Genomic DNA, 22501 nt, shown 5'->3' with positions numbered 1-22501 from the left:
GCATCGACGGAAACTAAACTTGATTGAGACGAGCATCATCCAAAATGTTAACTTCAGCTGAATTCATAGACAACCATAAACCATCAACTTCTTAAAGAATCGGACTAAACTCCAGTAAAAGGAAACCCTCGTCGGACCTTTATAAACGAATTGCTCCAAGTGCCGCTCGTAATCTTATTTGAGTTTTCCAGCTTATTCAATCTGAACGCCGCTGCAACGAGTACATCTAATCTCGACACTGAGGTGGGACGGAGAGTCGCATCTACGCCGCTGCTCTTTTATCCTACCTTCTAAATACCTTGACTAGTTTGCTTTAGACTTCGGCGATAGCCAAGATGGTAAAAGAGCGCTCTGTCAACCCGGCGCAAGCACAGCGCAAGCTCGAAAAGCAAAAGGCCTTGAAGAAAAGTAAGTCGCAAGCGATCATCCAGCAACGCTTATAGCTCTACTCCCACATTCATCATCTGTCATTTTATATGCTACATGACAGCATCAGCTAAACATTGGCTACAGGCAAAGCCGAGCAGCAAACGCGCCGAAATGAGAAGCTCGCCCGCCGAAATCCCGGTCGCATGCAGCGACAAATCGATGAACTGAAAGCCGCAGAAGAGTCTCGCCCGCTGTCGACACGAGATAAGAGCGTGCTTGAAGAGCTCGAAAGGGATCTACGTGCTGTACTCAAGGCGCGGGAAGCGCTTGGTGACAAAGCTCCACAATTCTCTTCATCACATCACCACGATGGCGGCGGCGGCGGCGGCGGTACAGGTCGAGGAGGACACGGTCAACGAGGTGGCCGAGGCGGAGGATCATATCTGGGCAAGCGGCGGAGAGGCAGCGACGATGGAGACAGCAGCGATAGCGAAGAAACCGACGAAGAAGTTCGCAGAATACCTATGCCGCGAGACTCGCCGCCGCCAATCCCGCCGCGAAGAAGACACAACAAGAATGCGAATATGATTCCCTTGGGAGGAGGAGCAGGAGAAGGGGGAGGCCGAGGAGAGCGGGTTCCCCATGCTCTGCCGCAAAAGCCGCAGGTACAGGCGCCGGCACAAACGGTGTACGAGTCGAAACCTGTGGTCCGAGATTTGCGCAAGGAGGCCATTTCAGCATTCGTCCCTGCAGCTGTGCAGCGGAAACTGGGTCTCCAAAAGGGCGAAGGCGGGAGATTATTAGAACCCGAAGAGGCAGACCGCTTGGAGAGAGAAGGATATGGACAAAAGGAAGCAGAAACATCTTCTACATCAGCATCACCATTACCCCCGTCGGCTGTATCCGCGCAGCTGGGTCCTGGTGGTGCAACATCCGAGGATGAGATAGCGCGTCTCCAGGCCGAGCAAGAGCGGTTCGAGCGTGAGCTTAGGACTGTGCAGGTCGAGGAGGTCGAAGACGAGGATTTGTAACGTCCTATCCTTTATTGTTTACGTCTAAGCGTGGAAACGTTGCGCTCTCATCATATTATTTTCCATTTACCACTCCCATTTCCCATCCCCCATATTCTCACGTTGCTCCGAGTCTTATACCTGGCGTTTTTCTTCTCTCTTTTGCTTATGAGAAATCGTTTCCATGTATTTAAAACACTCTCTCTCCCTATTGTACTCTCGTACAATTTCAAAAACAAATAATCCATCCTCCCATAAAATAAAATATTTCTTTCTCATTCCTCAACTACGGCTTTCTTCCGCATCTCCGTGTGACCATACGCATTCTGTTTTTCTTGATTCCTTTGGACTCCATTATTGACTGACCAAACGAGCCCTTGGTGAATCAAACATATCCTGTCCTAATGACTTGCAACTTGATTCATTTTTATCCTTTTCCTTCCTTCTTCCTTCCTTCCTTTTTTCTTCTCTCTCTCTCTTTTTTCTTATTTTGTTTCCATCTAATTCTTCAATGCGGTCCTCTTTTCTCTCGTTCTTTCTTTCTTTCTTTCTTTCTTTCTTTCTTTTTTTTTTTTTTTTTTTTGGTCGAAAGTCGAAAAAATACATGTAGATTTAGACAGACCTCGGTGTAGAAGTAAACGCACGCTTCATCGAAGAAAAAGTTCAGAAAAAAAAAGAAAAGGAGGGATATATACCTCACCACTAAGCTATCCAAGTACATGCGACCATAGACTGAGGAGAACTGGGCATCCCGTCCGCTCTGCCATACATAAGCCTCAGATCGGCGGACTAGTAGTTGGGTCGGTGACGACCAGCGAATCCCCGCTGTTGCATGTTTTTTTTTTTCGTGTCTCCGCGTCTCCGCTGTTCCTACTGTTCTCACTGTCTTTTTTTTTCCCCGTCTATTTGGTTAAAATTTTTTTCTCTATCCTAGACTTTCTCTATTTTATTAAATCAAATTAATTTTCTTTCTATTCTTTTATTTAGATTTTTTTCGGAGGGGGTTTATTTTTTTATTTTTATTTTTATTTTTATTTTATTTTCTTCTATCCCACTAGAAAAAGAAAGAAAGAAAGGCCAAACAACAACAACAACAACAATAAGCATCAATGCACATTACAAATCACACATGTCACTACGACCGAGGACGCCAGGAGAAGATTCCAACGTAGAACAGGAGTCGATTTCATGCAAGTACAAGTAGCGGATTAAATAATCATATTCCGAACCCGATTGTGCATGAATAAATGAATATATAAGTATAAAAAAGAGGTGACGAATGCAAATGATGGTAATTGTACTACTAATTGTAATACTAATAGTAACAGTAATACCGATACTAATTGTCCTACTGATAGTAATAGCAATACTAATACTAATAGTAAAAGGAATAGTAATAGCGATGGTAATAGTAATACTAATACTAACATTGAAAGGAATAGTAAAAGGAATAGTGAGCAATGAGTCCAGTAAAAAGACGCATCGAGAGGGAAATAGCAGATGACTTTCGAATGAGAAAAAAAAAAACTCCAGCGCCATGATTAAAAGGATAAAAGAAACTAAAAAGGGAAAGGAAGAAGGAAAAAGGAAAAAGTAAGACGGCAAGATAAAGAAAGAAAGGAAAACGAAGAATGGAAATATGCACAAAAAGGTGAGAGGGAGGAGAAGAATGAAGCCGAGGAAAATTGAAAAGCGGAAATGGGAAGGAAAAAGAAATAGGAGAGGAAAAAAGGGAAAAGGACAAGGAAAAAGTAAATGTTGGGACAAAGTCAGACTGACTATACGAAAGCAATATGCTCAACCAAATCAGATTAGATGCTATAAAAAAGTGACAGTGACACGTTGAGTTGAGAATTGTGTGCCAAGATAATAACCTCAAATAGAAAACGGGGGAAATAAAAACAGGGGAAAGGGAAAAGCTTCATGCAATGGAAAATGCCGTGGCGCTGATAGACAAAGGAAAGAACTTTAAAAAAGGGGAAATAAGCTGAGGTATGCATGATGGCGGCAATGCTCAATGGCCGACCGGCGCGCAGCGAATGAAACGATGGAAAAGGCGAAGAGAATAGTAAATTAAGAAAAGGAAATTACAGAAGAGGAACAAAATAATATGCATTAAAAGAAAGTACGGCTGCGTTGAAGAGGAAGTGGAGTCAAAAAAAAAGAAGGCTGATAAAAGAGAAGAGATGACGAGATGATGAATTTTGAGAAAAAATCATGCAGAGAACATCGAGTGAGACAAAAGTATAAGCGCTCTGGTCATGAATATGCCATCCGAAAAGAGCATGGATGCATAGGTGGCAACAACGATAATGACACTGATGATGATGAAAAGAAAAAAGGTGGAAGAGTTTGAGAGCCGAGCAAACATGGACCAAGAAACAATGACCGGGCCGATGAGTCCGAAATGCCAGATGCAGAGAATGCAGCAAAACCATGAGGTTTAAGACGTTTAGAAGCAGTGATAATGGTGGCCGCGCAGCGTAAAATAACGATAGTAGAGGAAAAAAGCCATGAGAACTCCCTTTTCGAACAAACTGTAAGACCCGACGTCCTCTGCCAAACACCTGAATAACTTGAAGAGAAAAAACCAGTATGCAATAACCAAATGCAAGCATTGATGCTATGCTCAAGACACCAGCCGTCGTCTCAACTGGTGAGAAATATAATAATTCATCGCAAGAGATGAAATGAAGTCGCAAAATCGTCATTGTGTGTCAAATGGTCCCACATGACGACTAGGCGAATAGAAACCAATTATCATCGTTCTCAAGGAACGAGAGAGCTGGCTTCAATGAACAATGGCAATGTCAGACCATCAGGTCCGAAAGTCCAAGTGTCCACGTGACGTATATTCATCATATCGCATTTCAGCTAGGATGAACCTCATGCATTTCATTGATCTCTGCGAGCTTTCTCGTGAGCGGTCGCGCAGGGATTCTACATTGCCATGACGTGATGCTCATCAGAATGGCAGCCGCGCTCGTGTCTCTTCATGTTGCTCCTCACACTAAAAGCCTTGCCACAGCCCTTGTGTGGACATCGAAATGGTTTCTCACCGGTGTGACTGTGGCTGTGAATGCGGAGAGAACTCGGGCGTGAGAAAGCCTTGTTGCACGTCGGGCAAATATATCGATCTTGCGACTGGGGAAAGGCGGCTTGGGAAGAAGGGGAGATGTAATGGTGGTGTTGCCACGGGTTTGCGCTGTTTGCTGCTGCCCCAGGCGTAAGTGGGATCGCTATAGGCGGCAAATATGAAGATGGAAGCGGGCGCTGGTAGTACATGCCAGAAGACGTCGGTGCGGAGCTCGGGTGATGAAGATCAGAGAAGTAGGACGTAGGAGTGGATATATGTCCCGGGGATGCGCTGTAAGACGATCCGTATGCGGAGTCACTGTAGGGCGAGACGGATTCAGGATGAGACGAGATGGAATGTTGCGATTGTGGGGGCACTACAATCGCCAATTGGTGTTGTGAAGTCGGGTCAACATTGTTGATCCCTTGAGAGAGATGATATGGTGGCTCGGAGATTGACGAGGCCGACGAATGGCGTGAGGGAGACTTTGGAGCGTCAAAACCGGATCCCGGCCGCAAAGGGGGTGTAGGCGGGAGAATTACTCTAGAATGACTGGCCAGCATTGAAGGGCCACATGCCGCTGAAGGGAGAGATGTCGGCCGACTGGCATCTACCGCAGGTTCCATCGTCATTGGTGCATGCCATTGCTTTTCTTGAGCTGCAAGAGGGAAATTTATAGATTAGCCTGGTGCAGAAAAAAAAAACAGACGGCCAGAAGTTATTCTGCTTACCATGACCATCTTGGGCAACAGCCCGACCAGCAATGTCGCAAAGTAAACTTGATATCGACGGCAGCGAGCACCTGTTGCTGCTCTCTTCCACTGGTGGCGATGGAGGCGGCTGCGGCAATCGCTGTTGCGGAACATAGTTGTTGATACTCTGGCCCGATGAGTACGGGTTGGATGCCAATGCTGAAGCCATAGCTGTATGAGGATAATGCGCACGCGTCTCGTTGTGAGAAAATCCGGATCCAGAGTGTATAGGGTAATTGTTGTGAACGATGCTCGACAATTGCATGTCGCGAGAAAGTGGGTATCTAAAATGACACAAGTCCAACCCGGAAATATCCCAATGGGAAGGGCTAGCTAGAAGAAAGGCAAGAAGAAATATGGGAGAGAGTGCCAGAGAGAAGAGGGGCAGGCTCGCAGGCTCAAAAACCTCAGCACAGCTCAAAAGATCACGATGCGGGATCCAGGCACAGAAGACGCCAGCGACCAACGTTGTGAAACACCACAGCAAATCATCCAGACGAGTACCAGACAGTGCACAAACGAAGAAAGTTCACATCCGTCAGAAATGGGAAAGGTTTCGTTGTGGTGAGGAGCTGTCCTCTGCAGAGACAGCAGCGCTTCACAACCAGAGATAGGCAGTGGAAGGCGGACGTCGGAAGCAGCGTGGGGAAGCAGCGTGCTATTCAATCCTGATCGTCGCCCTTTTTCAAGACTCTCGTGACTTTAATGTCCCCAAACACACTCGAAGACCCTTGGTGGGTCAACGGTCGGACTTCGTCAGACCAAGCCAAGCCGAAGATCCAAAGCTCGACACCGTGGTGCAAGGAGCCACCCAGACTCAATTTCCCCACCGAAACGCCGTTTTTGCGTATCGAGTAAGGGGGGAACCTTGGGCCATCAATCGATGTACCCGGAGATTTCGGAACGAGGCGTGCAGACCGTGCTGCGAGGCTTCCGTCCTAAGGAGGATCGTGGGGTGGACCAACCTCACTATGCAAAGAAGGGCCGACGTGATAAAACCACAAGCAGGTGAGAATACACTTTCGACGCGAACCAGGATGCGCCTGTCAAGTCCGGTGTAAGGCTATCGAATTTGGGGTATATGCAGGGCCGAAGACAAACTGGAATGGATACTTCTGATAATAGGCAGCTACTTCTTTCAGAAGCTCCGAACAAAAATCTCTTGTCGCGAATAACGGGTGTGAAAAGTATCAAGATTCAGGAGCTCCTCTTTTCTCTCACTTCATGGCCAAAAATTTGAGCGCCAGATGCTGCGCGGGCATAACTGGCGCCTCTTTTTTCTTGTAAAAAACTCAGTTGCTCGAACCATATGTCAATTAGGCATCAAGCCGCTCGAAGAAAAGACGGCGGCGGGTCCTGCCGGGGTCTCCCTAATAGTCAGGAAATAAAGTGGACAGGTGGGATAGAGAGGTAGGGAAGTATTGACGAAAGAAAAACGGAGCTACGCAAGGGACCATACGCCAGTGTCTTGTAGCATGACAGCGGGTTGGCCGTCTCGTGCGGTCGCTTTTGAAGCTATTTTTCAGGAACGACCGGCCTATCGCAACGGATCGTCAAGCATTAGAGGAGCAGCCCTTCACGTCAATCATCCTGGGTAGCGTTCGCCCCGTCAAATCAATAGCGCGACCCTAGGGACCCTTGTGTCGAGTTAAGGCGCCATACAAGAACGGAAAGTAGCATCAGTAGCTGGAAAAGGGTCCCCGTCCGACCGCCGGCTGTGCAAGACACGAGGACACAAGCGGACCAGGTATGATGAAGAATCGTCGATGACCATGACATGGGACCCTGAGCCCCAAGAAACACGGGGGAAGACCTCTCGAGGGCCGACCGTGCGGCGAATAGTGGTCAGCGTTGCGGTGACTTTGTTTTTTCGTCTCAGAAGTTTTCACACAATTTCTCGCAGTCAAAATTTTTTTCCGCAGCCGCCGCTAGCCTGTGTATGTATGTGTGTGTGTGGTCCCAGGATCATTATCGTCGTCGTGATCGGTAGTCGGTGGGACGATCTACTGGGGGGCGTCATTTACCTGGTTAAGGACGCCAACCGGCGCCTAGAGCCACGCTGGGGTCGATCTCCGCTCTTCTGGTAGAATGACTGCCGAAAAGCGGGACGAGGACTTTTGTTCATCCACTCTCGCGTCTTTCAAAATGATTCTCCACTCCCCTGTCTCGCTTGTTTGGCGTACAGTCCAGCTCCCGAACCCTTTCTGGCGCATTTTCGTACGAAAATCGTTGCCTCGAGTAGCTGTTTGGAGACCGTCTCTGCGGCCGAGCAATTGGTTGGTGGCCCGGGAGGGTGGGCGTCGGGGCGCCGTTGCGCCGCCAAATTTGACATATCATTTTCATTTCATTCGACACGCCCGAAAAAGGTAAAAGGAGGAGGTATCCGTAGAATGAAAAGAACAGCACACTGCTGCCTTGCCGGTCAATGGTTCCAATGGGAGGGCTGACGATCACGCATGCAGCGGCGGGATGGGCCATGCGATATCGTCCATAAGCGTAAACTGTAACCCAGATTTCCGTCACCATATAACATATCCCATGGCTATCGCGCCGTGTTGTGTTAACCAAACCCAATCATGTTTGGGGCGGCGTGCACCTGTAACCTGTGGGGAGCCAGTGGGAAACTGCGCCCCAGAGAGACCGCAGGAGTAAGAATGAGGAGAGTAAGCTCCCTAAACTCTCGAAGCTCTTTAACCGACAGCCCTAGGTTCTCAAGCATATAGTGAAGGGTAAGTGGGAGAAAGAGCCACCCTCTTGATCTACTCAACCCATGTGTTTTGTGTCCGCATCCACCTTTTGATTTGATTTTGCTGTCGAATAAGCGGGCCCAGTCCCTAGATCGTCCAGATGGTGCATTTGAGCTTGATTAGCCAAGTTTGATCCCGTGCCCGGCCAGCATGCAAGCAACTCAGTCCATTGTATTGCGCGCCAGAAGAGGCAGGCAGTTGTTCACTCCACTCTTTGCGACGCTTTCTTCTTTGGATATCTGGCCCAATTTTCTTGACGTGCCGATTTTTCTCCGCCTCGCTCGGTGTGAGAGGGCGAAACAAGCGTGGGTAGATCCACCAAGATCGTTCATCGTAAATAATTTCTACCCGCAAAAAGCGCAACCCCCTGTTATGTGGCAACGCATCATTTCCCTAAGAAATTATCCTTAACCGTGCACAAAACTATCATCGTTCGAACCCCATCCGGCACAGGGACAACATTCGTTCAAAGCAAAGCATCGCAACAAACTGGGTGGCCAGTGATAGGTAGCGTTGCCACCGGTCCAGCCTTGGTACCCTTAGCTGGGTACTTGGGTCCACCAACCTTTGTGATAGTTAGCGGTGATCCACCGCATAACAGTAACCGTAATTGATGTCTTCCACAGCAGTAGTCATGTCAGATTATGCCGAAGTCAACTCTCAAAGAATTCGGAAAGACAGCTAAGCCTTCCAAGCGGGGAGGTAACCGAGCGCGGTGTAAAAGGCTCGTTTAGAGTAGCATCTCCTGGGAAGGAGAATTGCTGACATTGGACATAACTATCACCCGTTTGTCCGATTTGAAGTGACAATAGAGCGCCGTGAGGTTTGTTGGGGCACAAATTGGTGACAGCTGCTGAAACCACACAACCCTCGTGATGCCGACTACAGTACATGCCTTTCCCAAACATCTGCATGTTCAACTTGCTCTAAGTGACTCCCTGCATGGCTGCTGATCGGCTCATACTTTTGCAAAAAAGTTGTGGCTTAATATTTCACAGAGTGGGGTATTGCAGGTAATGGCAGTACTCCGTAAGAAGATCATGCTGCTATGAGAAGAGCCGTCATCTCATATGCGCTGTCACTGCTGCGGCAAAGCACGTTTGGCGTAGCTTAAGACCCCCATACGGAGATCGCCCACTGTGGACATGGCCGTGTCCCCTCGGTCGATGCATGATCGGCGCCCCCTGACGCGCAAATTCGAGAACGATGCACACCACGACCGAGGGACGCACCAGTATCCGAATAGGACCATTCCGGTCGAAAATAGCAATGTCAGGGTACTGGTAGTGGACAATCAACCGCCCAGAGATTTTAATATTTGAGACTTGCACACGTTATGGTTCGTAATTTGGTTGACTATGCATAGTACTTCAAAGTCGATCCAACAACAAATTTAGCAAAATTTGCTTATCTCTGCCGAGAAAGAAAAAATAAAAAGGCGGATTTCAGACACTGTGGATGATTAGAGTGGGATTTCGTCATAGAGGCTCAGAGATCCATTAAAATTGCAGCGTCAGCGTGCCTAACGAGTTGTTTAGGTAGATTTTGAGAGCCACACAAGGCTGCCTCAGGTATCGAAATTCTTCAAAAGCATTTTAGTAGCAGATGATCAACAAGAGTTTGTAAAGGATTCCGTCATAGTGTGGACACCTTCTTTCCCAGTCTCATTTGGATGGTACTAATGGAAGCCCCTCATTTCAAATGTTTCGCGGAGAAATCACCGGATCATCTGATGGAAAAAAGGGGGGCGATCAAATGGTTAACTGGAGGCCCTTTTGGGGCTTTGTTGGTCTCAAAGCACGGTGACATGTGCGTACTCCGTACAGAGGATTTGGCGGCCCGTCCAGGGGATGGAAAAGTGCGAGAATGCGGAAGGTATCGACTGGGTCCGGCACTTGGAAGCGCGAAAATACACCGCTTCTCTGTGCCGGTTCCTTTGGTTTGATGGGTAGCGTGCACTCTAAGTGGAATCTCTTCTGTCGTGCCGCTCCCCGCCCTCTGGGAAAATGGATTTCCCGCGCACTCCAAACCGATTTCGCTCAACCTTTTGCGCGCTTTCATGAATTCCTCACCGTCAGACAGATTGTTGAATATATTGGACTTGACCCCTCGAGAATAGCAATGCAGCGATTCGGCCACGGGGGAACGCGCGGTTTGAGCTCATGACTTTCTCCCCCAAACGATAAGGACTCATCTAAAAGGAGTGTCGGCATTTCACTCTTATCCAGACGTTTTTGATTGAGCTGATGGCGATGAAGCTGGAGTATGACCTTTGAAGCTACCCGTAGGACGAAAAGCCCGGCCTCTCGTAGGTTGTTCTCTTTTGGGCGTCGTGCAGGACTCGCTGGCGGGTCTGCCCCCGATCCACACTCTGCAGTTAATCTATTTGGCGATCTAAACAAAGATTAAGCCGAAGTACGAGCGCTCTGGGTACAAGAAAGAGAGTGGAAATCGGGTGTTTTCACTTTCGTGCATGATCTGAATGGAAGACCCTGGCCTCTTACGGCGGCTGGCTCAGGAACCTATCTGAGACCGGTATGGTTGGCTGATTAGTCCATCAACTCCTCTCCTTCGCACCCGTTCAAAGATTTGCGTCAGGGAACAGGGGAACTCTGCCAACGGCGCAGTGTCCCTAGAAGTTGGGCGATTGAACTCAACATACATGTCTGCCAGCGTCTTGTGCGCCACGACCGGAGACCCGCTGGAGGCCACCATAGACGGTTCACCGATAGAATAAGAGAATTCTGGCACGATCACTAAATCCACTCCTCTGTTGACATCTTTTCGCTTCGTAATTTAACCTCCTCAACGCAAGCGTGATCATAACAACTTTGAGAAAATCATTATGGAAATGAGGGGCTTAGGGCAACCAGGATGTTCATGGAGTAATACCTGCAAACCATGAACCCTGGCCCCAAACCGTACCGTAAATGCAGAACGGCGGTTTCATGTCAAGCAATATCAGAACACGGCGCAGAAGTTATACGTAAACCAAAGCTTATGCACGTTCAGGGAGAGCGGTGGCCGTGCCACGAAATGTCCCAGGGAGAGGATGCGGTAATGGTGCAGCGGGCTTACCCCATAGATGGCGTGTCTTAATCGTGTAAATCGGCTATACGACCGAAACGACAAGGCGGATCCACGCCCAAGCGTGGCCGCCGGCGCTGATCTTCCCCACCGGATCAGACCATAATATCATCATTGCCATCTTGGCCCTTCTCTAGCTTTACTTTCGTGTGGATAATAATGCCAGGTGTTCTTGCGCACACGCCCCCTGTAACCAGTCGCAGCCATATCCGCCTTCTTCACCGTGTCACAAATATGCGGCATCTCGCGTCTTCGTCGCGTGGGTAAGGTTACTCAAAACCACTTCTGTGGAAGTTTAGCTCCAGTCAATATGCCGTCTTGCTTTTCGCTCGAAGAACCACGGAGAGAAAAGGAAAAAAAAAAAAAAAAAAAAAAGGCGTTAAAATACGTTGTGGATACATTTTGCAATCTTTCGGCCCTGGTCGGCATTTGATGTTTACCTGCCGCAAATATACCGGAGTAGACGATTAGCAACAATGCACCAAAGCCGCTTACTGCAGGTTACTCCGTATCTATCGATAATTTCCCAAGTAAGTTAATGGGTCTCAACTCGAAAGCTATCCGTAGTAGGTAAGTCAACCATTGCTGCTCCGGTGAGATGTGGATGACCAATGTGGTTGCGCTCAGTTGTCCCAGGCGACAACATGGTGTTTGATCGCTGCTGGACAAGAACACGTTCCCCGCTATCACGATATGTAATTAAATTGACGTATCGCACTATTGGCGTTGCCAAAATCTAATGATGCGAAATGAGAGTTCTAGTTAAAAGTCATTTCTTTCATTTCGGATTTGGATTTCCTCCCGCTTGATTTGGTTGGATGAGCAGGGTTGGCGTTACTTCGGCGTCTGCACCGTCGTTCGCTTTTCCCAGCCAAACACATCCTAGTCGGGTGGTCTGGCCTGAGGCCTGGCAGAGAAATGCACGCTCGTGCTTGATGCAGATATGTAGTTGGTAAAAGTTGAGCCATTCGGCGAGATGTATTTCCTTAGTCTCTCCCCGGCTACATTCACCGGAGTGAGCTCCAAGGCCAATGCTCCGGCCAACCGGCATTTTTCTTCCTCCCCTTCTTCGAGCCTCCCCCAGCAAAGACGTTTGCGATGTGTCCGGAGCCTTTTCTGCGATCGCAGTGGACGCGACTCGAGCTTTCAATGGAAGATTGATGGTGCCGGTTCCGGGAGGAAAACAGGGTAACGAAGCTCTTCCCTGACTTGCCAGATCTCGAATCCGAATGAATTCATGGAGTTTCCTATCAGCCTTTCCTGCGCGGGTTTATGTTTTTCCTTGCGCTGCTTTTTTTTTGTACGCGTACTCGCTCTTCTTGCGCTTATCATTCTGCTCTTCTTTTGAAATTGCCGTCTTCCACTAAAGCGATATGAATCATCAAGATTCGCTGCTGTCTTAATTAATCTCACAGGGGCTTTTTCGAAGAGCCGAAATCGCGGCTAGTATTACGCTGTGACCTTGAGCGGGACGAGGATGAAGGGGAAGGTTCAAAGACCCTTTGGAGCATCTTTCCTTCACCGCCAGCAAAGGGTCTCATCCATGTCCACGAGCTATATAGCCAAGCGATGGCGTGTTATTCATAAAATTGACACACAGAAAATATCCAGGGCCTTCCGAGATTCGGTTGACTAGGCGTGAGAAAAGAAACCCAAATTTGCTGAATTCCACAACGGTCAGGGGCAGGGGTTTCCCAGCGGTAGAATCCTGCGCCCGATGTGTAAGGGTATTGGTCTCTTTTCCCCAGCTGTCGGTTTGTACCAGTCCGCTCTTCCTTGTCGACGCTTGGTGAATGACGGCCAAGAACTTTCGTTGCAGATCATACTCTGCCAATCCCAGTTCTTAGAGCTAGGACGTCCTGGGATTGCGAGGATGCACAGGGACCTTAGCCTTGGAAGTAACAGGAACTCAAAATAGGAACTCAAATATCCAGTTTTGCTTCTGAGGGTTGTCTGCGAAACTAACGAGTCGACAGAGCTTGATGTGTGGCTCGATCCTATCTCTCGGTGTCATGAGTTGTCTTGCAATGGCCGGAAGTTCATATCCATACCCATGATCCTGTAGTAAACTGCCCGACGTCAATGAGTTCTAAAGGCCCGTTGGATTCTTCAAGGGTGAAGTCTACCAAATTCGCCAGATAAAAGATTTGAAACGTAGCTTCACGGGATAATCGCGGTCAGTGCTGTCCGTTCATGGATTGCTTCCAATTCATTCCCTGACGGAAAGAGGTCGTGCATCAACAAGCATCAATCCTGTCTTGAGTCTTCGGAGACGGGAATACCTTTCTTTCGCCTTCGCTGGGCGGCAGCCGCGCTCAGTAATAATTCTTGTTCAAGGCATCAATGCATTTGGATGGGGCGATCCACTTACTTGCGTCGGACTTCATATATCTTCACTACGTGGCATGTAATAGAATTGCGTAAGCTCCAGACCTGGGATAACAAACCGTTTCCTGAATCACAGCAACGAAGACCTCAAGCTAGAATTGCAAAGAAACTTTATTGGTTGTATGGATGTTGTAGGACCCCTCTCTTTAATTTGTTAACCGTGGCAAGATGTTGCAAAACTTCACGAGATAAGATTGATGCCCACATTATCCTTGTATCAGTTGTTGCTGTTCCAAAATGACGACAATGCGGGCGGGCCCGGAAGCGGATCACGACGAGGAAGAAGAAGGTTCATTCCACAATGGGACTATTTTTCGGAACATATTGCATCCTGGAGACGAATCCGCATTAAGTATGCACCAAATACAACGGCTCAATACCGCCAGGATACTTTGCGGGATATGATTTCAGCAAGCAGGGCTAGAACGCTGCGGCAAATATTCATTGAGGAGGAGCGATTTATGATGCAAAATCGACTCTTGCCCGCCTGCTTCTCCCACGTACTTGACCAAGTATGAGGCGTGGTGTTACCTTGATCCCGTTAAGGAAGATGATCTGATAATCAGACATTTTGGACCGAGCACAAAGAAACAAGACCTCAATAACCCGTCCTGCAATAATGCCTTAGTGACGAGATGAAGTGTGAAAACTTAACTAGCCACGGTTGGTCTACAAGCGAGCATAATTTACGACCTCTTTTACTGTCCAACGCGCTGTGAAAAGAGCAGTCAGTTTTGGCTTGAGGCGGACTGGATAAGTTTGTTTTTGCTCCTTGATGACCTTTCGGTTCTGCAATAATCCAATCGTTTTGCAATCTGAGAATGTTCACTTCAAATGTACAGAATGATCACTAATCCGTGGAAGCTTACTGTATTTATTATACATATTTATTAGGCTGCTTCGCGGGCCATTTCTTTTTATTTCTGGGATAACGAAATCGGTAAGACACGCATCCAAGTGGAGATTCGTGCTTCATTCGCATTCTTTAAGCGTGTGTAGATATGAAATAATGTATGAAATGTTAGCCCCAAAGTGGAGTGCTGGTAAGTGAGATCACAGGAAGACGAATAGTAGAATATAAAAGGAATGGATATCGAGAATAGAAACAATGTGACGACGGAAAAATCTCAAGTAAGAATGAACGCCACAAATGCAAGTCAGCCCTGAATATTGATAGATGATAGAAGCTCCTCTGAGAAGTGAAGACAGCTAGTAGAGAATAATAAAATTGAGAATGCACACAAAAAGCGTGTGTGAGACGGGGCTGAGGGTGAAGCACAGTGTAGAGGACTAAGGGAGCTGAGATTAAAGCGGGCAAGAGGAACAACGTATTATCAGTTTCGAAAAAGTGCTGCCGACGAAGCACATGATGGGTTATGCTCCTGGTAGAGCGACCAACATTTCTCATTAGGGATCTTTCAGTGTTGTTCAGGTTCTGCCGCATAGAATTAGAATAAAAGTAAAATTTTGGGTAGTAATGCAAATGGGGATTGAGAGTTCGTAACATCATAAACTTGCAATATAGAAAAGGGAGGGGGAAGACGAGAAGCTCCATGACAAGAATACTACGTTGCGTTATCGGCCAGGTTCTTCTCATTGACAACTGCTTTCGTCTCTTGTGCAGGAGGCTTTTCAATCTCGTCGCTGTCGATTGACCTGACTCGCTCTAGCGGATGCATGGTGATAGGTGGACTTGCGATTCGCGTGGAAGAGGAGCGGTGACGATTTCCTTCTTGCCAAGCGATAAAATCTCTTGAGCTCCAACTTGCACGATGGACACGTCCACCGTAAGGGACTGTAGTGAATGAGCGCTGACTCTGAAGACTATGTGAGCGACTAGGCCGGGTCTTGGGGGGTTGAGAAGATTCCAGGGACGTAGGATCTTCAGGGAAACTCGCGATGACATCGTCCTCCTCATCTTCAATCTTAGGACATCGACGGAATGAAGTGACGTTGAAGTAAGGTTCCTTTGGCTCCTCTGGTGGTGGCGGCGGAGGAGGAGGAGGAGGAAGGTCATCGGCGGCTTTGTTGATGTGTTTGAAGTATTTCTCGCGCAGAGGTGTCCAGCTCTTGGGCTTGAAGGTAGCTCGATTTCTGGAGAGGGACATGGAGCTGGAGAAAGCCCCAACGGCAATGGAGATGAGTAAAAGAACAACCAAGATCCCCTGGATGACGATGATGACAATACCAATGGCAGTCGTGGTAATGCGGCCGAGATTGAAGCGTATGTCAAAAGCCGCGGACAGCGCGACAGTGAGAACCTTGCTGAAGCCCAAGAAGTAAACCATGAGTGCGTTCAAGCGCGTTGCCTCAAATGGCCGCAACGTGATAATAGCAATCAGTGCGATGGTCTCGACTGCCAGCAAGCCGAAAACTTGTACCATCGGGTGCCCAGCAGCTCCCCCATAAAAGCACGCCCGCACAAATTCGTAGAGGAGCCAGGCAGCAAAGAACCACCACCTTGTCCTCCGAAACCGAGATGCAAGCCAGCCAAATTTTCTGATATAATCTTCATCATGATGTATGTCGGTGCCTTGTGACTCGCCCTTCACTTGTTGAACGCTCCACCACGGTATCGACCCGGCAAATACTTTATGAGAGTTCTCCGTCTCTTTGCCATTTTTCAGGCTGACGCCATACCAAGGAATAATCTTCCAGACCCGCTTTCTTTCAAAATTGAGTCTATCGGGACCTGCGTGGTAGTTGCCACGGCGGAGCCGATAATATATCGCGAATACCGCAATGGCGAACATTCCGACAAAATAGATGACGAAGAGAATGGCTGCAATGGCGGTGACGCCAGGGGAGCCTCTGTAGGTGAATTGGAACATCGTCAGGAACATCATCATGAAGAAGCCAATAAAGAAGGCTCGCAAAACGGCAGCGACAGTAAATTCAATCCAGTGTCGCTTGTAAGTGCCTAGTCGATCCTTTCTCACGAGCTTGATAGCCGTTAGCGCCTCCAACAACCACCGAAAGCTTGCAAATGCTGCCGCTATGACCGCAATGAGCACGAGGAACCAGAGAAACCCAGTTATGAACGCATTTGAGGCCGGGATGTTCTCTGGTGCCAAAGTCCCGGCGAACCCAGAATAATTGCCAGGAAGGGGAAGACCCTCACGAACCGCATCTCCGTACCATGAACGCTCGGTTTCGTTGTGCGTCGCGCGCCGGTAAATATTGGAAAGAGACCGCCCATAGATTTCACGGATGGAGTAACCACCGCCAACGTCGTTGGTTGTGTAGCCAGCGCCGGCTGCTCCAACTGAGAGTGTGCTGCCGAGGTTCGAACCGGTCAATTTCTCAACCGCATTTTGCATATGGTTTGAATAGATCATGCCGCCCGCCCACGCAAAATTGCTCCACCAAGCCGGCAGCACACTGGGCCAATTGACCGATAAGGCACCAGTGAAAAACACATGATGAAGAACAGCGAAGACGACAAAAACGGAAAGGGAATGAGCATAATGTTTCCGCATTGTTGGGATGTCGTCTCCGTATGCGGCAGTTGCAAAGGAGGCAACAATGGCAATCAAAGTAAAGATACCCATCACAGTGCCCACAGCGCTGGGATGAGAAAAGGTCGCGCCATTTGTGACGACTGCAGAATAGCAGCCCACCTCCGATTCTGTCGAATTTGCAAAGATGCGAAGCAGAGCTTGCCCTTCAAAATCCGGTATGGTGAGAGCGATGGCTACTGCATGTGAGTAAAATCGTCTGTCATTTTATCCATAGAGATTGCACGTACAAGGAATGCCTGCAACGTCTGACGGCGAAACTGGAATGATACCGCTGGCTTCAATTGGAACGCTAGCATTCATAGGACAAAGACTGAAGATTGTTAGTTACTGCGAGATACTTTATAAATTAGGCGAAAAAGATCGCACCTGGCGATATTAGCATCACAGGGATTGAATGTCAAGGTAAATCGGCTCTCGCCGTATGCGAACACGCCAATATACACTGGACCAATGTTAGCACACGTCTATGATTATAAAATGGTGGTTTAGGTACTTACTCATGAGAGACTCATTCTTGACATTGGTATTTCCTCGGAGGTGAAATACGACAGTCATGTTATCTTTATAGTAGGCAGCATCGAATCGAGTCACGTTAATGAGACTGTCTCCCAAACAGTCACCATAATCGCCCGTGTAGAGAGCCGGCCGCCTCGCATCATCAAGGTAGACCGTATTGCCAGAATCATCGACGGTTTGGACATATCTCGTATCACTCGCAGCAAGGACCGGTCGATGCAGCATGAGAAGGACGAGGAAAAATGATAAGAACTTGGCGCATAGGACGCCAGAAGTCCGTCGGGATGCCATTCAGCCAGATATTTGGCCTGAGCCAAAGGAAGTTGGAGGTCTATCGGGTAATACGCAAGCCTATCTGAGGATTTCTTTTCTTAGCTTTGTCGATTTCCGGTCTACATTCAACCACCTGTCCTCGCTGTCAGTGCGAGAGAGCGTTGGGCGACTTTTGGAAGCTGCCTTCACCGGCTCGAATGGCCTCAACAAAGCTCAAAGAGCTTGGCGAAGACGACCACAGCGGACGATGGACAATATCGTGTCGCGAGCGCTGCAGCAGATTGATAGAGCACAGAGAGTTGAAAGGAGCGGGTATGTGCTCGGCCCACCCTCAGTGAGGTAAGCGGCGGCAGCACGTCACGAATCGCCGAAAGATTCAAGGTGTGAGAGCATCCATCGTGGCTTGACAAATTGATGGGTAAAGTGTGAGTGAAGGCCAAGTGAGAAAATTATCGGAACGAAAGGATTAGGTTCAAGAGGACAAAGAATGAATAGATACAGCCTGTAATGTGGTCTGTTCTAAGGAGACAACGAGAGGAGATCGGTGAGCGATGTTGAAGAGGTGAATGAGAGAAGCGACTATGGTCTACAGGGCTACTTCGGGTGTGCCGATCTGTCCGCGAGCAGGGAAACGGGGCTTGGGCTGAATGAAGAAGGACAAGAAAAGCTCAAGGCGCTTAGAGAGCCAGCCACTCAAGTACCTGCAAGCCGCCAAGGACTCTTTGCTTGCTGTGCATGCGCGCTGATTATTATTATCTATTGAGTCGGTGTCAAGGTCACTTTGCCGGTGCATGGACGTGCATTCGTATTAGCTAACAGCACCGTCTGCGAGTCATTCAAGGCCTAAAACCCCCCTTTTCCCTATGATGCCTCGTGGAAAATGACCATTACTATTTGAAATGAACAATAATGGCCTATAGTAAATGAGACCAGGCCAGCGCATTACCATCATCATCATCTCATGAGCTATCATTATTAATGGCATGGGCATTGCCAGCTAAAATGTACGGTGAATGCGCTGGTAAGACGACCGGACCCGCTAGGGTAGAGACGAACGTGGGCCCAGGTGAAGTTGCCGAGGAGTGGCTGGAACCGAGGGGAAGCAAAATAGGCTTTTCCCGTCCGACTCAAGGTTCCACCCGCTCTCGAAGCTAAAGATACGGGATGACGGCGAGGAGAAGGGGCAGGCTTACTCCGTAAGGTATTTCGCGCAGAGGACCGTAAGATACACTGGTAAGACAGTCGTTCTTGATCATTACTAGTAGAATGCCATGTTGTGATAAGCTGACCACACAAATAAGAATATCCTTTTTGGAATTCTGAACTGCTCATGCGGCCCATGATACGCGATGCCGTCACGGGCCCACTGAGCGATAGCTTACACACGGGCCCAATTGCTTGGCGATCGAATACACAAGGTATCGATACTTTATCTAACACTCGAAACATGGTACGTTTAAAGTACCAATACTATAGATCTGAGCTTCCGTCGATCGCTGGACCAACGAGATGATGCATTGGACTGAATAAACTTTACACATGGCCAGAACCCTAACACTTCTCCGCTGTTTCCCATCTTAGTAAACTGAATCGGAAAAGATGAGCAATACTGACTCGGCCACCCTCGTTACTTATACCTTGACACATGTTTAAAGTTGTTGTAGTTTATGCGCGTGTGGATACAGTTATGCCTTATCGTGGCTCTGTACTGGGAAACCCGCTGTTCCGGTTAAACCAACTCTAGTGGTCCCTCAGGACTTGCACTTTACGGAGCATCCAGAGGTTCCTTCGCTTACGGATGAATCTGAAGGCACTCCCACCCCTCGCACCAAACGCAAATAACCATACCACACAACGACTGGAACATCGTCCGTTCGGCCTTTCTTTCATTCTTGTTCGTCCATTTCTTCATCTCTTGACATGGTGAGATCATTAATTCTTCGGCCAAGAGATCTTGATAAGAGTATGCTCAAGTTTTTGGGAATGAAAATAAGACTCTTGCTTGAAAATCTATATTCTAGAATGACCTATGTACGGACAAATTGATCCACAAAGTGGTCCCGAGAGCCACAATGAGGAGAATGATCAAATACTCTCTACAATACTTGTTTCAAGCATCAAGTTTCAGTCTTTCCAACAGTGTATCAATCTTACCAAGTAGGATACGGTAATTCTGAGCATCTGTCGAAAATTCATCCCCAGTGACCTGCCCATCGAGCGTCCTCAAAACGCCACTGAAATCAAAGGCATTGGCCCCTTCAGAAGTGAGATCTGGCTTCTTTGGTTCTTGAGAGGTATCATCTGGGCCCTTGAGGTCTACCCCTTCGTCATCGGGCAATTTGAAGTCAGGGTTCTGGGCCGCAACCAGATCCGATTCATCGCCAGCCGTTGCATCAATCATCTCGTCAATTCCAGAGTCTTCAAATCGTAGTCTGAAACGTTCAGAAAGATAGTATCGAATACTGAAACACAAAGTCAGTAACCCATCATCCAAAATACCAAACATGCAAATAGACATACTCATCCAACAATTCGATACTGTCCGTCTCCTGTCTCGCTTTGATTCGCGCTGCACTTTCGCGGATAAGCTCTGCGAATTCCTCCTCGTCGATGTAGTACTCTAGCCTATATGCTAAATATCTGGCGGCAAACTCTTCCAACCGATGGACACGGGTCAGCCACCCTGCCCGAATCACATCGTAGATGTCAATTTCTGGCTCGGTCTCGTTCGACATCCCTCGGGGATTATCAGACTCAACAACGGTCATTGTTCCGTTTCCGAGTGTGCTGATAACTGTTGCTGCTTTGACCTTGAGCTTCTCGAGGAAAAGTTGGTCCGCTGCAAAAAGCACATCGATTGCTAAATCCAGGGGGAACTCGGCCTTTTCCGTATAAATAAAATATAATACAATCTCTAATACCTCCGGTGAGCAGTCGATTGGTATTATCTGCAGATGGGACGTATCTTGTGCCTCCCGAAATGTGGACGAAAACATTGCAGAAAAGAAGTCAGATCTGAGAAGCATCGCACGATGAACGGGAAATAGAGTCGATGTTCGCGGATATGAATGGTGCTCCGGTGGTGGCGAAGGGTCCCTTACGGGACCCACAGGAATGCCATTCAGTGGGCCATCGGTGGTCCGAACCTTTTGTTCTGGGCCAACACTTTCGATATTCCCGTCAAGCTCTTCTTCATCGGTATCGACATCGGCGTCTGCTCGAAGAAGAACATCTGCAAATATGGCATTGTCGCGATCCCAACGGACATCATCTGCGTTTCTGGTATTGGTGACCACCTTGTGCTTGAGCACGTGTTCTCTGAACCACTCTTCAAGCTGGTCACGTCCTCGGGTCACTTCCTCCGTACGGCGTTGGCGAGCCAGACGCCTGTCTCCACCGCCCAAGATGTTATCCAACAAGGTTTCAAGCCCAAGTTGCTTGCTTAGCTTGTCGATTCCTGCCACCAGTGTCTTCTCTTCCTCATCGCTTTCACAAATGCCACTCAGATCCAGCGGAATCTCTCCGAGATAAAGATATCGAATCACGATATCAAACGCAAGCGGAGGGATAGCACTAGACAGCTTCCAGCCATTCGATTCAGGTGTACTTGCAAGCTTGTTCCTGAAATATGGGGAGCGCGCGGACAAGATGAACTTATGAAGATTGAGCGCACCGCCTGATGTGCTTAGTGTGATGTCAGACGTCTTTGGGTGAGTTCTGATCAAGAGCGACGTGATATGGGAGGCCAATGGCTGCAATGGATCCGTGGACTTGGAATAATCGTATTTGAGTAACAGATTTCGTATCCGATCGTTTAATGCATTGTAGAGACATCGCTCGCCTTGAAATGTATCTCGCTCGCATAAAGCGCCAGATTCCAGAAGCAGCTGCACAACTTCATAATGACCGCAGAGACTTGCCTGGGCACACAAAGTCAGAATTGAGATCGAAAGTCACATATTGATGTAGATATTTGACGAAGGGTCTTGGAGGTCGGATAAGCATCCTAAACCCCGCAGTCTGCGATTGTCATTGGATGAATCTTTCCTCAGCTCCCCCGCTCAATGATAGCATCGTTTCTCGACCTGCGTGATGGGCATCTGACTGCCTTACAGACGGTGCTGCAAAATGGTGCAAACATTACAGAAAATACGGCATTATGGCCCGCACTTACGAGAATTAGGGGGGAATAATCATATTCATCCCTCGCATTTATATTTACACCATCTGTGATGAGTTCTTGGCAGCGCTTGAGGTCTCCACGCCGACAAGCTCCACACATTTCCTGGAACCCTTTGCTGACATCGAGCGGATTCTCATCTTTTAATCGGCCATTGGAAATCTCGCGTTTCTCCGCATGGAGAGTGGCCTCTAATTCATATTTCTTGAGGACCATTTAGACTGAACTTTGACACGCTGACCCGCAGCGAAAGTCAAATGCAATATTTCAACAGAAAAAATTAAATAAATCAATAATGCCGAATAAAAATATGACTTGAAGATAGCGAAACAATGTAATAGCTGGTCAATTGACCCGGCATATGATGTTCCTCCATGTACGTAAGGTAAGTCATGCTCTCTGAAGTCGTCAGGCAAGTGGCGGATTCGCTTGTCTTATCGATAACTGCACGTGACTTAATTTTCTCGCTATGACGGGATAGATGTAGTTGCCGTGTCAACGAGGCGGCATGAAAATAGCTGGGGTCCCGTTCACTTTCGGCTCACTTGTTGATCTCATCTGGTTAACGTAACTTACCGTATT

At 48.0% G+C, this 22501-nt stretch overlaps 5 protein-coding genes across 5 annotated transcripts; 1 reads left to right on the top strand and 4 right to left on the bottom strand.

Annotated features, from left to right (window-relative positions):
* Positions 1-70: 70 nt before the first annotated feature.
* On the top strand, positions 71-1632 carry L228DRAFT_284785 (hypothetical protein). The gene is made up of 2 exons (XM_018336261.1): positions 71-408; positions 514-1632. The coding sequence occupies exons 1-2, from the start codon at positions 336-338 to the stop codon at positions 1398-1400; spliced, it is 960 nt and encodes a 319-aa protein (XP_018186425.1). The 5' UTR covers positions 71-335; the 3' UTR covers positions 1401-1632.
* A 2687-nt stretch (positions 1633-4319) lies between these two features.
* L228DRAFT_270138 (hypothetical protein) lies at positions 4320-5376 on the bottom strand (the record flags this gene model as incomplete). Its single annotated transcript, XM_018335376.1, has 2 exons — positions 4320-5113; positions 5187-5376. The coding sequence occupies 2 exons, from the start codon at positions 5374-5376 to the stop codon at positions 4320-4322; spliced, it is 984 nt and encodes a 327-aa protein (XP_018186424.1).
* Positions 5377-8446: 3070 nt separating this feature from the next.
* On the bottom strand, positions 8447-8950 carry L228DRAFT_180851 (hypothetical protein). Its single transcript, XM_018329567.1, has one exon. It carries the CDS (start codon positions 8866-8868, stop codon positions 8608-8610), a length of 261 nt encoding a protein of 86 aa, XP_018186423.1. The 5' UTR covers positions 8869-8950; the 3' UTR covers positions 8447-8607.
* Positions 8951-14994: 6044 nt separating this feature from the next.
* On the bottom strand, positions 14995-17757 carry L228DRAFT_270137 (TRP-domain-containing protein; the record flags this gene model as incomplete). Its single annotated transcript, XM_018335375.1, has 4 exons — positions 14995-17123; positions 17178-17260; positions 17317-17392; positions 17448-17757. 4 exons carry the CDS (start codon positions 17755-17757, stop codon positions 14995-14997), a joined length of 2598 nt encoding a protein of 865 aa, XP_018186422.1.
* Positions 17758-19712: 1955 nt separating this feature from the next.
* On the bottom strand, positions 19713-22292 carry L228DRAFT_249679 (hypothetical protein). Its single transcript, XM_018333146.1, has 3 exons — positions 21914-22292; positions 20260-21659; positions 19713-20201 (listed from the first exon to the last, which is right to left on the bottom strand). Exons 1-3 carry the CDS (start codon positions 22133-22135, stop codon positions 19850-19852), a joined length of 1974 nt encoding a protein of 657 aa, XP_018186421.1. The 5' UTR covers positions 22136-22292; the 3' UTR covers positions 19713-19849.
* Between the last annotated feature and the right edge of the window lie 209 nt (positions 22293-22501).

Source organism: Xylona heveae (genome assembly GCF_001619985.1).
Source record: "Xylona heveae TC161 unplaced genomic scaffold L228scaffold_9, whole genome shotgun sequence".
NCBI lineage: Eukaryota > Fungi > Ascomycota > Xylonomycetes > Xylonales > Xylonaceae > Xylona > Xylona heveae.
This window is presented reverse-complemented; position numbering and strand designations above follow the sequence as displayed.

Excerpts from the sequence above, each read along its gene's own strand:
- L228DRAFT_249679 (XM_018333146.1), bottom strand. The coding sequence starts at position 22,135 with ATGGTCCTCAAGAAATATGAATTAGAGGCCACTCTCCATGCGGAGAAA. Across the intron at positions 21,660-21,913 it reads ATTATTCCCCCCTAATTCTC|GCAAGTCTCTGCGGTCATTA; the intron begins GTAAGTGCGGGC and ends TTGTGTGCCCAG. Across the intron at positions 20,202-20,259 it reads AGTATCGAATTGTTGGATGA|TATTCGATACTATCTTTCTG; the intron begins GTATGTCTATTT and ends TTTGTGTTTCAG.
- L228DRAFT_284785 (XM_018336261.1), top strand. The coding sequence starts at position 336 with ATGGTAAAAGAGCGCTCTGTCAACCCGGCGCAAGCACAGCGCAAGCTC. Across the intron at positions 409-513 it reads GCAAAAGGCCTTGAAGAAAA|GCAAAGCCGAGCAGCAAACG; the intron begins GTAAGTCGCAAG and ends CATTGGCTACAG.
- L228DRAFT_180851 (XM_018329567.1), bottom strand. The coding sequence starts at position 8,868 with ATGCAGATGTTTGGGAAAGGCATGTACTGTAGTCGGCATCACGAGGGT.